Source organism: Euprymna scolopes, chromosome 20 (genome assembly GCF_053919585.1).
Source record: "Euprymna scolopes isolate OS-2025 chromosome 20, ASM5391958v1, whole genome shotgun sequence".
In the NCBI taxonomy this organism is placed as follows: Eukaryota; Metazoa; Mollusca; class Cephalopoda; order Sepiida; family Sepiolidae; genus Euprymna; species Euprymna scolopes.
The window spans coordinates 87,523,731-87,538,832 of NC_136501.1; the positions used below are offsets into that span (position 1 = coordinate 87,523,731).

General features: G+C 33.5%; 1 protein-coding gene across 2 annotated transcripts in view; it reads right to left on the reverse strand.

Moving 5' to 3' along the window:
- The window catches only part of LOC145241533 (glutamine synthetase-like), a 98,699-nt gene that overhangs the window by 51,771 nt on the left and 31,826 nt on the right, over positions 1-15,102 (reverse strand). For both annotated transcript variants that reach the window (XR_013862568.1, XM_080104578.1), the window contains exons 2-3: positions 9,152-9,334; positions 4,775-4,933 (exon numbers count right to left, since the gene is read on the reverse strand). Coding sequence is in view for 1 of the 2 variants with exons in the window: in XM_080104578.1 (XP_079960704.1) it covers positions 4,775-4,933; positions 9,152-9,326 (334 nt within the window). In the remaining variant the exon portion in view is untranslated. The remainder of the gene's footprint in view (positions 1-4,774; positions 4,934-9,151; positions 9,335-15,102) is intronic.

Here is a 15,102-nt window from a genome sequence, read left to right on the forward strand (position 1 = left end):
AAATGTATGTATTATACTAAGTAAAAAAATGTATGTATTATACTAAGTAAAAAAATGTATGTATTATACTAAGTAAAAAAATGTATGTATTATACTAAGTAAAAAAATGTATGTATTATACTAAGTAAAAAAATGTATGTATTATACTAAGTAAAAAAAATTATGTATTATACTAAGTAAAAGATAATTATGTATTATACTAAGTAAAATAAAATTATGTATTATACTAAGTAAAATAAAATTATGTATTATACTAAGTAAAAAAATGTATGTATTATACTAAGTAAAAAAAAATTTATGTATTATACTAAGTAAAAAGATTTATGTATTATACTAGGTAAAAAAATTTATGTATTATACTAAGTAAAAAAATGTATGTATTATACTAAGTAAAAAAATGTATGTATTATACTAAGTAAAAAAATGTATGTATTATACTAGGTAAAAAAATTTATGTATTATACTAGGTAAAAAAATTTATGTATTATACTAAGTAAAAAAATATATGTATTATACTAAGTAAAAAAATGTATGTATTATACTAAGTAAAAAAAATACAGATTAGTATTAAGTGTATATTAATAGTAAAAATGTGAACTGGGGATAGTAAAAGAAATGCATTTTCGTAGGTTGTCTCTACTTACACATATAAAAAAACTGCTTATGCGTGTATGTGTAAGTTCGTTTGTAACGTTATTCAGGAATCAACACGTTGTAGCCTCAGTCGCAAAGTAGGCAAATAATAGAAAAGAACTTCAACTCACTATTTTTTATTTGTAACAACGACATTCATTTACTCATTGTTACGGCCGTAACGGCATCCACATGATCATCTTTTCGAGCGTCATCCATGTCTCTAACATGTGCCCGGATGTTCTTTTTGTCTCTAACGTGATTTCCTTTATAAATTCTTTAATTTTCTCTACTGGTGACGTCATTTCACATGCATTTGTATACACACGTTCACGCTATGTTACACGTTCGCTATGGATTCTAAATGAACTGGGTTGATTCTTTGAAATTTTACACAAATTTACTTTATGTGTTTTGGAGTGTTCGTAGATAGGTTTTGTATCGGAATGCCTCTGATTAATATCGGATATCAATAATCGATAAATCCGATTAAAGAAGGAACAGTGTGATTTTGACTTCACACAGCCGATACAATTATTGATTCCGATTCTGAGTTTTTTTTTTTTTTGTTTTGTTTTTTTTTTTTAATTTTTAAATAGTGATTTGTGGCTTTTTTTTTTTTTTTCAATGTTTTGAATTTCGCAAACATAAATAATACACTTGGGAGCTTATATTTCACGAGTAGAGCTTTCTAAATATTTTTCTTAAATGTTCTTGAATATTCTCATTGAAAAAAGCGAAGTAAATAAGGATTTATATCTATTTATAAAAAAGTCAATTTGCATTAGTTCGTTATTAATTGACAAAGTCAATTTGCATTAGTTCGTTATTAATTGACAAAGTCAATTTGCATTAGTTCGTTATTAATTGACAAAGTGCAATTTGAATATAACTGACGATTGGTCTGCAAAACGAAAAGATAATGTAGGAACATTATAGTTTATAAAGCCTTCTTCCCATTTTATGAACGGGTTTCTAAATAATATAGTTACTATTTAGAAAACCATTCTTAACAAGAGAAGATGGGGGGGGGACATGCTTAGTTAACTATTCTTTACACCCACTCTATCAAAGAATATTCCCTAATTATCCTAATTTCATTGGTTATGCTATTATTAATGTACGATACATGTAGTGAGTCAATTTCTTTTGTTTAACGGCATTTTAACCTCCGGGTGTCATTTAATGCCAAGAAAAAGTTTAATTGGTTTTGTTTTTTGTCGTTGTTAAAAGTGATAAAACCCTATCCCTTAATAATAAAAAAAATTTTTTTGTTATTAAGGGATAAGGTTTTATCACTTTTTGTTTCATTTGTTATCTTTTGGTGAGAAGATTAGCACATTTTAGGAAATTTATTATTTTTTATAGAATGAAGTGTTATACATGTTTAGTTTAGTTGTTTCGTTTTACGGCATATCAATACCTTTCAAGTTATTTAATGTGGAATTTGGTCATTTGGATAAAAGTTTTTATACTTCAAGTTCTTTATATCTTCATATGTTTATTCATAGTGTTTGTTTTAAGTGTTTAGTAGTGGAAAATTGTTGTTTCTTTTTTCTTTGCAGAACATGATTGAGTTTTGCAAAGGGAAAGGAAGAGAAGGAAGAAAAGGAGTTTGTTTTTTTACGGCAAATCAACCATCGTGGATCATTCTATGCCAGATATGGTTTGACTGACTACAAATCGATTTTGTTATAAAAGAAATAAATCCTTATTTGCTTCACTATTTTCAATGAGAAAATTCAAGAACATTCAAGAAAATTCAAGAACATTCAAGAAAATTCAAGAACATTCAAGGAGAACATTTGAGAAAAATATTTAGAAAGCTCTACTCGTGTAACATAAGCTCCCAAGTTTGTGTTTGCGAAATTTAAAACATTGAAAATTTAAAAAAGCAATAAATCACTATTTAAAGATTAAAAAAAAATCAGAATCAGAATAAATAATTGTATCGGTTGTGCGAAGTCAAAATCACACTCTTCCTTATTTAATCGGATTTTTTCGATTATTTATATTCGATACTAATCAGAGGCATTCCGATACAAAACCTATCTACGAATACTCCTAAACACATAAAGTAAATTTGTGTGAAATTTCAAATCGATTTCGATTTGCATTATGTGAAAATAAATAATTCATCCGGCAATGCCATTGTATAATGTTGTGTTTTGTTTGGTTTTTCTGTTTCCATTTCATGATTTAGTTACAAGTCTTGTATTTTCTGAATATCTTATGTTTTATAGGATTTGTTTGTAGTATTTTGATGATTTTCTTCCAATTCCATTTTTTCTATTGTGCTATATCTGTTGCATAACACAGGCGTTTCATTCATAGATTTTATTTCATGTTTTTTGTCTGGATTGGGATCATTGACGTGGCTTATTGTGACGTTTGGATTTTGATGAGGGCTGTTTATACTGTGTTTCGTCTTTGTATGTTTATTTGTAGCTTCCATACAGCAAAAGGAGAACGTCTAACTAAAACCACTAACCTAGTTCTAAAACAGATCCTTTGTTTGATAAAATGCACGCCCATTGGCTGATAGGAAGGGGCGCGGTGGATACTAGAAAGCTGATTGGCCAACTAGAAAACCTAAACATATATAAAAACAAGAAGCAACCACAGAATTCGCGCATAAGCCTGACGAATCCTATAGTTGGATGAAACGCAGAATATTCAGTGTAGCTTAGTCGCCATATATATTTTATAAATTACTAACTAGCTCTAGCTACGTATTGAGCACTTTTGAAGTAAATACTTAAAGTTTACGCATAAATCTATACTTTCGTATATTAAATTTATGTGAATAAATGAAGTAGTTATATATATATATATATATATATATATATATATAAAACATTTTCTCTTTGTAAGGAAACATCATTTTGTTGATCACTCTTGGCTACGAATGGAAACAAAGTTGATATAAAAATATATTTTCGCGAAAATTATCTTTACTTTCATCATATTTTGCTTAGGGTAAAATATCTCTTTACAACCCCCTCCTTTTCATAACCTATCATACTTTCATCAATCACAGTCCATTTTCTTTAGGCTGTTTTTGAACCCAGTCAACGACGGGTACTTCTGCTAGTATATATATATATATATATATATATATATATATATATATATATATATATATATATAGTCAGAGTTGTGTTTTCCGTAATAGAAGCGTTGATTGAATTTGAAAATAAAATACGTATAAAATACGTTTATAAGTCAAATTGCAATACAATGTTATGAAAATAAAGAAATATTTATTTGTTTAAAATATTTCAGAGATATATATCCTCAGAATTTTATGCATTTCTGTTTTTTTTTGTTTTGTTTTGTTTTTGTTTTTTTTGGCTAGCCATGATGTTAAATTGAAAAATAATAAATAAATAAAAGAATTAGTAATCAGTCTACGTGTTGGTCTTTCTACGGTGTTATTTTGAAATGCCGTAAGAGACACTTGGCGCGCGTGATATGAAATCAGAGATGTGTTTTCCGTGATAGAAGCGTTGATTCTTAAATGTTTTATTATTTGTTTTTCAATTAAACATCATGGCGAGCAAAAAAAAAAAAAAATGTATAAAATTTTGAGGATGGAGTATATCTCTGAAATATTAATTTTAAACAAATTAATATTTGTTTATTTTTTGCGTTGAAATTTGGCTTACAAACGTATCTTATACCTACTTTATTATATATATATATATATATATATATATATATATATATATATATATATATATATATATATATAGTCATCCACATACAGTACTGGTACTGTTTCGCTGTATCACAGCTCATCAGTGTGGCTAGACAGGCAACTACCTCAAGCCAGCATCGGATCCCAACCGCCCGTACAACAGTCAAGGCTTCAAACCATTATGCTAATTGGCTGCTGCTATGCAGATAGTGAATTAACGATGTTTTGACATCGGCCGAATACCTAAGCTCGATTTGTTTATACAAAGAGCATCGCTTAATACGCTAATGGTAATCACTTCCCAAGTATATATATATATATATATATATATATATATATATATATATATATATATATATATATATATATATATATATTACCATTTCATGCCTGTACACGAGATGAAATAATACACATACAAGATTATAAGGTGAAACTTACGGACAGGTTTCCCATCAGCATGATAAACATCGCAGAGAAGCAATTTGTTATTTCCACGCCGAAAAGGGTCGTTGAAAAGTCGGTTGGGATACAAGTGTAAATCTTCGATGCGCATTGTTGAAAAATCCGTGATGGCACCAAAGTTCCATTGAGGACAATCTGGTTTTATAGGAATAAAAACAGGAAAATGGCATTATACAAAATATTGATTCAGGTTTTCTAGCAATAAAAATGAAAATATTTTATTTTAACCACAAAAAAAAGTGTTTTCTTTCTCTTTTTTTTTCAAATCTATTTTAAAAAGGACAGTTGTATGTGTGTATGTTTTCATGTCCAGCAAAAAGTCCATAACTACTAAACAAAGACCCATCAAGTTGGTATTGTCAACTAGGCTGGATTTTTCGAGGTGGGGGACAACTTTTTTAATATTATGTACTTATTTGGAAATAAAATGCGGACTTATTCCATGAGTATTTTATTATATAAAGGATGCGTATGTGTGTGTGTCCAACTAGAAAGGAATGGGCTAGGCAAGGGAAACTGAAGAGTCTTGAGAGGGGAAGGGGTAACAGGATAAGGAAATAAATAACGATAGAGAGAGGTAGAAAGATAAAAAAATTTAATAGAAATATATTATACATTTGCTCCAAACAACAAGTTGAGCAGCGAGATGGTTGTTCGCATTACATTTAAACTTCAACAGCTTATTACAGTCAGGAAAGTAGGAAACATAGAGGGAAGTCCAAACTCTGGCAGTCCGAATAAAGAAACGACTAGAGTAGAAGGCCTTCTGCCACTTAGTGACTTCAAAAGTGAAGGAGTGGGATTTTGCTGTTAGGTCAGTCGGAAGTGAAGGGTCACAAGTGCTATGAATTTATCAGAGAACATTCCATTAAAATAAATGTAAAATAAGCACATCATTGCAACACTGCAAGTTGGAACTTGGTTTTTAGAGCAGAATCTATTAGATTTGAAGGAACCCTGCCTAAGTGTGATAGACTTGTGTGTGACATCAAAATAAATTTAGTGGGCAGTGTGTAAATATATGTGTCATCGAAGTAGGAAAGCTGATAGAAATGGCGTTTCCTTCTTAGCCACTCCACCAGCGAGGGAGGTACATCATAGTGGTTCTCTTTTCTGACCTGCTTCAATGAAAAACAAACAATTCAGGCGTTTTTTAGTAAAAATGCCTACCGCAAACATCAAATGTAAAATAATTTTTTCTCTTTAAAAATATATTTATATTTATTAGAATTACGACAATTTAAATATAAATTACAATAATTTAAAAATAAATTACAATAATTTAAATATAAACTGAATAATCAGTCACGATATTTGTGTTTATTCCATGAGCAGAGCTGTTTGTTTTGTTTTTGTTTTTTGTTTTTTTGTTGTTGTTGTTTTCAGCTGCTCGTCTGTGAAATACACTGCCTTGGAGCTGCTTCTCATCTGACTATAACATGGTCGTTTTCAAGTCCAACATAAATAAATTCCTGATGAGTCGTCCTCTTAAATAAATTACCTCCTATTCAATTTCCACCATCACAAAATCATCATGGCGTTGTCTCACCTGAGACTTATTAACACTTATTCTTGATTAGAGTTTGGGCTTTCATAAACGATGACTCTATAGTAAAAACATAAAAACGTTCTGTAAAAAAAAAAAAAAAATAATAACCTCCATCTTACATAAAACAAGTGAAGCATATATGGTCCCCCATGAGTGCACAATGAATGAGGCATGAAAAATGACTAAGTTCAGCATTTGCCCCTCCTTCCCCATTTAGCCCCAAAAGTTCCCAGGGGACGTCAAATCCTGGTGAAAATGAACGAACAATGCAGTTTTAGGCCTAAACATATGTAGATTTGAGTTCTGCACCATGCAAACAAAGAAAGAACTAAGTTCATCATTTACCCCCCCCTATTTAGCCCCAAAAGTCCCCAAGGCCTTAACATATTTAAATTTGAGTTCAGCACCATGCAAAACTGTTAAATAGAAATACAAAGAAAATTTTGGACAAATATCCCAAAAATGGAGTGTTTTTATTAGCCCTAAAAGAGCCCCTGGGGCACACCCAAGAGTTATTGTGAGGTATAGACAAACAAAATCATATAGAAATTAGTTATTTACAACTTTTCAGAAAGTTTTATAAAAATCCAAGACATCAATTTTATTTAATAAGCGCAAAAGTGTCAATTTAAGCTAGTTTAACCCGAAAGGCACCCCTAAGGGTGCAACCAGAGTTTTCCCGGAAAATCCGTTCTGTTATTTTTTTTTACTTATATCATGTTTAATGTTTGTGCAAATTTTTAAAAAATTCCAATGCGTAGTTATTGGGAAAAGTGCGGACAGACGAACGGACGAACGGACAAGGGTAAATTTACAGGTCCACCCTCCTTTTGTCGAGAGATCAAAAATATTTTATATGTCCACCCCATCTCACGCCTTTCTTAAAATGAATATTTCCTTACATTAAAAATCGACCTCATGACAAAAAACAAACAACTCAGATTTCATGTTTCTGAACTTTTGAGATGAGGATTGATTATTCATATTTTTTGGATTCTTGGGATTACTGTTCTCATCTTATTTTCACAATGTTTCGGTCGATGTAGTCTCCAAGACTCATTGGTTATATCTTAGTGAACTTATGAATCTTTCTGTTTAACTTTAATTGCACGGAATTTCTAACACAACTCTTTATTTAATCCATGAAAATAGCATGCTCTTTTCCCGTCAACCATGACAAGGTAGAAGTCCTAAATAATTCGTAGTTATATTTTGAGTGTTGCCGGCGCTGAGAATTGAACCTTCAACCTCCAGGAGAGTATAAGTTTCAATTGAATATCCACTACGCCGTGGGTCCTTATTGACTTTCTGGACTACCCAGAGACAATGAATATAGTTACCTCTTAACATCGGGGCAGCAATTCATAGAAGTTGTGGCCCTCATAATCATGACGTTTTCTTCTGTAGCATGCGTTAGCTAATACACTATTTCTTAACAATGGCGATGAGAGATTAGAGATTGCATTGCCACAATCTTTATTTAAAAAAGAAGACAAATAGCGAAAACTAAAAAGAGAAACGAATTGTTTGATGTACACAACGATATTCCAACTGCTTGCATAAAAGTTGCCATTCTGTTAATCTACAAGAATTGAAGAATCAGTCCTCATAGCAAAATCAAGTAAGAGGACAACACAAATAATTCTTATGTCCTTGAAGAGTCCATTTAAATAAGCAATACAAACGCATATGCTGAAATATTAGATCGATGAAAAAAGTTAGGCTGATTCAAAATTTCAGGTTTAAAATGAAAAACTGTGTTTTTAATATTCTTTATTCATAAAAATAATGACCTTTGCTGTCTCTAACTTGATTTCATCTTTCAACGAGTTTATAAATGCATCCCTTGTAAAATCCTTTAGGCTTTGATATGAAATATGAATCTAACTCATGGTTAATCTCCTCTCGTGATGTTAACCTAAATTCATTTAAATATTTTGTATTGCTCGAATTAAGTAATAATCCAATGGAGTTAGATCAGGAGAATATGAAGGGTGAGGCAAGATTTCCCAACCAAATTCTCCTAGGAAAACTTTGCGTGATGATAATCATTATTATGATTGAAGGTGAGTTTTTTTTTTTCTGTTGACTTAAAAGAAGATTGTTTTTGTGTCAACGTGAGTGAGAATATTGCAAAAAAATATAAATGATGCTTTAATAATGTGAAAGAAAAGCTTATCAATTAATCATGGTGATATGTTTAAGTATTAACAATATGCATGACAAAAATTATAATGGTTGAAAATACCAATTCTACAAACTGGCAAAAACTTACCCATCGACTTGATATAATATCGTTAATGTAACCACTGCTAGTCATCTTGATGATTATTTTCTTTTAACCTCGTGAATATGTACCACATGATCGAAAAGTAGAGAGAGAGAGAGTAAGCTAGTTCCTTCCTTAAAAAAATAACACGCTGGCCTCTTTAAATTGCTTGAGCAGCCCCGTCGATATTTGCTGATCAGGACCCCTCAGAAAGTTAGCAATAAACTACGGCTATCCATGATTAATATCACAGCCCAATAGATAAAAGGTCACGGAAATGGCCTATTCTCTGTCGGGCTGAAGAACGGATCTCTGACTGATATATAGCAGTCTGAAATCTGCTAGGTGACACCCTGGGTGAATTACAGTCAAAGTATTATGTACTTCTCGGAAGAGTCTATTTTGTCAATAGTAATGATACCAGAAGAGTCTATTTTGTCAATAGTAATGATACCAGAACAATAAGTGACGTCATAAAGTAAAGGAGCGTCCGCAGATCGGTAATCTTTGATGTTGCCTCTGGTTGCGTACTTACCGCTGGCCATTTTGGGAATGAAATCCAGGATTTGACACTTGCTACGCAACCCATCGCCATCAATGTCAACCCAAATGTATTCAACCATCACGGCGTCTTTATCTTGCGGCAAAGACATGTAGTGAGTGAGCACCGTCTTGTCGGTTTCTGATTGGCAACTGATCATCTGAGTCATAATGAACACTGAAACGATCAAAGTATAACGAGCACTTTTTAAAAAAAAAAGAAATAATACGTAGAAATTTAAAAGGAAATAAAAATGGGACGAATATAAAAGAATCCGATGAAACATTTAGCGATCGTTGACTCCATTGTTATTATTATTATTATTATTATTATTATTATTATTATTATTATTATTATTATTTAGTTGGACATTGATTGCGTCTTATCGGTTGACCAGAATAATCTCATGTGAGTAAATAATATTTTTTCATTAATTTGAGAAGACTGCGAGGAACATATCGGTCCAATTGATAAAAACTAAAAGTAAAGAAAAAAAATATTTTCAAATTTAGTTGGACGTTGATTGCGTCTTGTTGGTTGGCCAGAATAATCTCATGTGAGTAAAGTATTTTTTTTTTTTTCATTATTATAATAATAGTTGTGGTGGTGATAGTGGTAATAATAATGATAATCATAATTATTATTATTATTAATATTATTATTATTATTATTATTATTATTATTATTATTATTACTATTAAATAACAAACAAACAAGAAAGCGTTTCTAACCGAAATTTTGATTTAAACTTGAAATTTATGGTTAAACAAGGAATTGTATTACACATATATATTATTCCTTAATTGGAATTCGTTCTTTTAGATGAGCATTATATATATTAATTTATTTTTATTTCGGACTATTAGTCTCATCTTTATTAGTTGTTGTTTTTCATCTTTTATTGGTTTGTTTATTCACAACGTTTCGGCCAACTATTCCTCTGGCCTTCGTCATGTGATAACTGACGAAGGCCAGAGGAATAGTTGGCGTAAACGTTGTGAATAAACAAACCAATAAAAGATGAAAAACAACAACTAATAAAGATGAGACTAATAGTCCGAAATAAAAATAAATTAATATTGTCTTACACATTTTTGGATGTTTTATGTTTCTGTCTTTGTGTACATTTTTTCCGGCCAAAAGCGACAACAGCGACGGAGTTTAAAAAAATAACAAACGAAACAAGAAAGAGTTTCTAACCGAAATTTTAATTTGAACTTGAAATTTATGGTTAAACAAGGAATTGTCTTACACATGTTCGGATGTTTTATGTTTCTCTCTTTGTGTACATTTTTCCGGTCGTCAGCAAAATCAGCGGCAGAGTTTAAAAAAAAAATAGCAGAGGGGGGAAAAATGCTTTTCTAACTGAAATTAGAATTTAAAACTTGAATTCACGGTTAAACGATGAATTGTCTTTCATATATTTGGGTGTTTTATGTTTCTGTTTTGTGTATATTTTTCTGACCAAAAGCAACATCGGCAGAGGAGTTAAAAAAAACGAACAAATTAAGCTTTTCTAACTGAAATTATTATTATTATTGTTATTATTATTGTTATTATTATTGTTATTATTATTATTATTATTGTTCTTCTACTTATTATTATTTTTATTTTTGTTATTACCATTATCATTATTATTATCATTATTATCATTATCATTATTATTGTTATTATTATTTTAAAAAAATTACTTTATTGGTTATTACTATTACCACTAATATTATTACTGGTAGTAGTAGTGGCAGTGGTGGTTGTAATGGTGGTATGTTTTTATTAATTTTTATTATTACTGTAGCTGTAATGGTAGTTGTTGTTTTTTGCTGTCATTGGACAGAAAGCTAAGGACGACCTTGAAAGGAGGTATAGATTGCTGGAAAAGGGAACGATGAACGTTCTAACAATGTTGAAAGAGAAGGTTCACACTGGTGGTATAAAAATTAGGAACATTGTTGGAAAAAGTGTTGCATTTCGGCAGAACAACCTTTTCCGGAACAATCAGTCTCAGCTGTATAAAGAATTAAATGGTAGTAAACAGGCGGGAAATAGCAGCACTCCAAATGCAAAAGATGCAAGGAAGTTCTGGAGTGGGATTTGGTCCGTCGAAGGGCGATATAATGAGAAGGCTAGCTGGTTGGGAGAGGTCAGAGAAAGGCTATCAGACATGCAGAAGATGAAGAACGCTGAGATAACCATCGATGACGTTAAAGCTGGCATACAAAGGATGACAAACTGGAAGGCACCTGGTCCAGATGGAGTGATGGGCTTCTGGTTTAAACAGTTCCCATGCCTTTATCCATCTATAGCTGCTGCTCTGCAAAGGGTTGTAGAGTCTGGAGATGTCCCTGATTGGCTTGTGAAGGGAAGAACAACACTGATTAGGAAAGATCCTGCAAAAGGAACAGATGCCAATAATTATAGACCAATTACATGTCTGCCATTGATGTGGAAACTGTTGACTGAAATATTTGCGGAGAAAATTTATGAACATCGAGAGAGTAATGGTGCTTTTCCTGACGAACAAAAGGAGTGCCGGAAAGGTTCCTCATTCATGGATACGTGAAATACTATTGATGATGAAGGTTGCTGAGAATGTGGAGACAAGTATGACTCAATGGAAAACGGTGCTGACAGCAAACAGAGAGGAGATGGGGCAGGTTGGCATTAAACGTGGGATATTTGAAGGAGATTCGTTATCGCCACTTCTTTTTGTAATGATAATGATGCCACTGATCATCCTCTTGAAGAGAGAAAAACTGGGGTATAACTTTGGATCTGGTCACAGACGTCTCAACCATCAACTGTTTATGGATGATTTGAAAATATTCGGTAGAAATGAAAATGAAATGGAGAGACTGGTAGAACTTGTGGGGACATACTCAGAAGACATTGGGATGGAGTTTGGGATTAGTAAATGTGCGGTGCTGGTGATGAAAAGAGGAGTAACGGTTCATTCGAATGGAATCGTGCTGCCAAATGGAGAAATCATGAAAGAAATAGAAGATACAGGATATAAGTATTTAGGAGTGCTGGAGGGTGTAGGCATCATGAACAGAGAAATGAAGGAAAAAGTCAGGAAGGAGTACCTTAGAAGAGTGAAACTAATTGCAAAGTCGAAACTGTATGGAGAAAATCTAATGAAAGCAGTAAATGCATGGGCAGTCAGTGTTTTGAGATACAGTGCGGGAATTTTAGAATGGTCTGACAAGGATTTGCATGCCATGGATATCAAAACAAGACAAGTTTTAGCAATGTTTGTTATATTTCACATTCGAAGTAGCGTGGCAAGGCTGTATCAAAAGAGGAAAGATTGTGGGAGAGGATTGAAAAGTGTAAAAGATTGTGTTAGAACCGAGGAGATGTCGTTGAAGGAGCATGTGGTTAGAAGTGGGGAGTGGATGCTTAAGGTTGTGGCCAATGAAGTAGAGGCGTGTGAGACCAAGGCTGATTATGTGAAACGTATGGATAGAGAAAGGGCAGAGGAACTGGCTAGGAAGAAAATGCATGGAAGGTTCTTCCAGGATATAGCAGAAGTGGCTGATGAAAGATCATAGCAATGGCTTAGAGCTGGGTATCTGGCTAAGAGTACTGAAGCTTTTGTTTGTGCAGCACAAGAGCAGGCATTAGGAACACGATTGTTCAAAAGTGTGGCTCTAGGAGAGGAAATTGCTGCAGAATGTCGGATTTGTGGTAAGACCTCAGAATCAATTGTGCACCTTGCAGCAGGGTGTAGTGGACTGGCCCAGAGAGAGTATCACAAAAGACACAATCGCATGGGACTCCGGATATATTGGGAGGTGTGTAAGAGGGTTGGGGTGAAGTGTGCTGGAAAATGGTTTGAGGAGGTGCTTGATGAAGTGAGAACAAGTGAGGATGGCAAGGTAGAGGTATGGTGGGACAAAAGTGTCATAACGACCAAGCAATTGGAACATAATCGTCCGGATTTGGTCGTCATTGACAAGGTCTCAAAAAACTGGCAGATTGTAGACTTCTCAGTACCCTGGGACAGGAATGTGAAAGAGAAGGAGAATGAAAAGTGGAGCAATTATGCTCCATTGGCCGTGGAGATAAGGCATATACACGGGGTTAAAACACAAATAATCCCGGTCGTAGTTGGTACACTAGGAGTAGTATCAAGTTGTCTGGAAGGACAATTGAAAAAACTAAAAATCTCCAATGTTTTAGGTGGCCTTCAAACCTCTGCAATTATAGGTACCACCAGCATCCTTAGGAAAACCTTTGATCTTTGAAACTCCTGGTTTGAAGCTGGGATTAAGGGAAATCCTCTGGAAATGAATCCCATCCCTTTCCAGAGAGACGTTCATAAGCGAAATCAGAATTATTATTATTATTATTATTATTATTATTATTATTATTATTATTATCATCATTATTATTGGCTCACATGGAGCTTTCACACAAGTCAACAAACGATCTGATTGGAGACCTGTGGTGTTCTCTGGAAGCTGAGTGACAAAAAGTCTCCCCAGACGTCCAGCTCTCTCCTCCTCCTTCGATAGCATTTGCAAATAAATTTGCATCATCGCAACAGCCTCTTACCATTGATTTCTCGCTAGCAGTGGCCATTGGTTTATACTGGAATTTGAGTGGCACTAAGCCTCCCCAAGATCCCAGTTCTCTTCACACTTGTCCAGCGGAGGTCTGGCCAGTGCTCTCTCCTCGGTCTTTCCATCCTCCTTGACCCTTCTCAGCTCTTTGGTATCACTTTTCTATTGGGGGAACGGTGGTGAAACAATGATGGGGGTGTAGAACATGTAGTTCTGCAGTTTCTGTGTTCTTCATTCCCTGTAATGCTTCTTTGTTATATTGTCTTGTGTTATTCTCCGCATTCAAGGGTTTTCCTTAATATTGCAGCCGTTTTCATTATCGTTAGGCATTGTATTTTTGCAGCTATTCCTCTGATTCAAATTTATGCCATTCTTTTTTTCTAGGTTTTTCGGAATTGTTCCTAGTGCTCATACTATTATCGGTACTATTTTGATTTTCTTCATCATCCAAATCCCTTTTAACTCTCTGGCTAGCTCTGTGTATTTGCTTCGTTTCTCCTTTTCTTTCATACTCACCCTGTGGTCAGCTGGGACAACAAAGTCTACGATTTGACAGAATTTTTCTTTATTGTTAATTATTACAACATCTGGTCTTCTTGCTTGGATGGGTTTGTCCGTTTGTATGTCCATGTCCCATAGGATTTTGTGGTTCTCGTTTTCGAGTGCTGTTGCGGGTTTATGCTTGTACCATTTGTCTGTACGTTCAAAATGCAGCTGTTTGCACAATTCCTAGTGCACCGCCCTCCCCAATTGGTCATGCTTGTTTTTGTATTCCTTTTGGGCCAGTTTGCTGCATTCACTTACTATATGGTTTATCGTTTCGTCTCTTTGTCCACAGAGTCTGCATTTGCTGTTTTCTTATGTTTTATCGATCCTTGCTTTGATATGGTTGGTTCTTATCGAGTTATCTTGTGCTGCAGTTATTAGAGAGTCAATTTCTCAGTTTATATGTCCTTTTCACATCCATGTCCAGGTGTTTTCGTTATTTTCATCTTTTGTCATTCTTATGAATCTTCCGTGGAGTTGTTTCTCTTCCCATTTCTCTTTTCTTGTTTTGTCTTTTGTCTCTCTGTTTTCTGTTTTGTTGGTTTTCTCCGTGTCTCTCGTTGCCATAATTATCTTTTCAGTGCTTTCATTATGTATTTTTATAGTTCTTTTTTGTGTCCTTCACACAGTCCTCTATAGAGATGTCCTCTCTCTCGCCGTCTTTCCTTTTCATGTAGAGTCTGTCAATATCGTCCTTTGGGTGTAGTGCATTATGCATGGTCATGAGTTTCCTGGTTTTCTGGTCGAGCTGTCTCAGTTCTTCTTTTGTCCATCCTATAAACGGTCCAGTGTATCTCACTAGTGACACTGCCCATGTATTTATACCTTTTATTA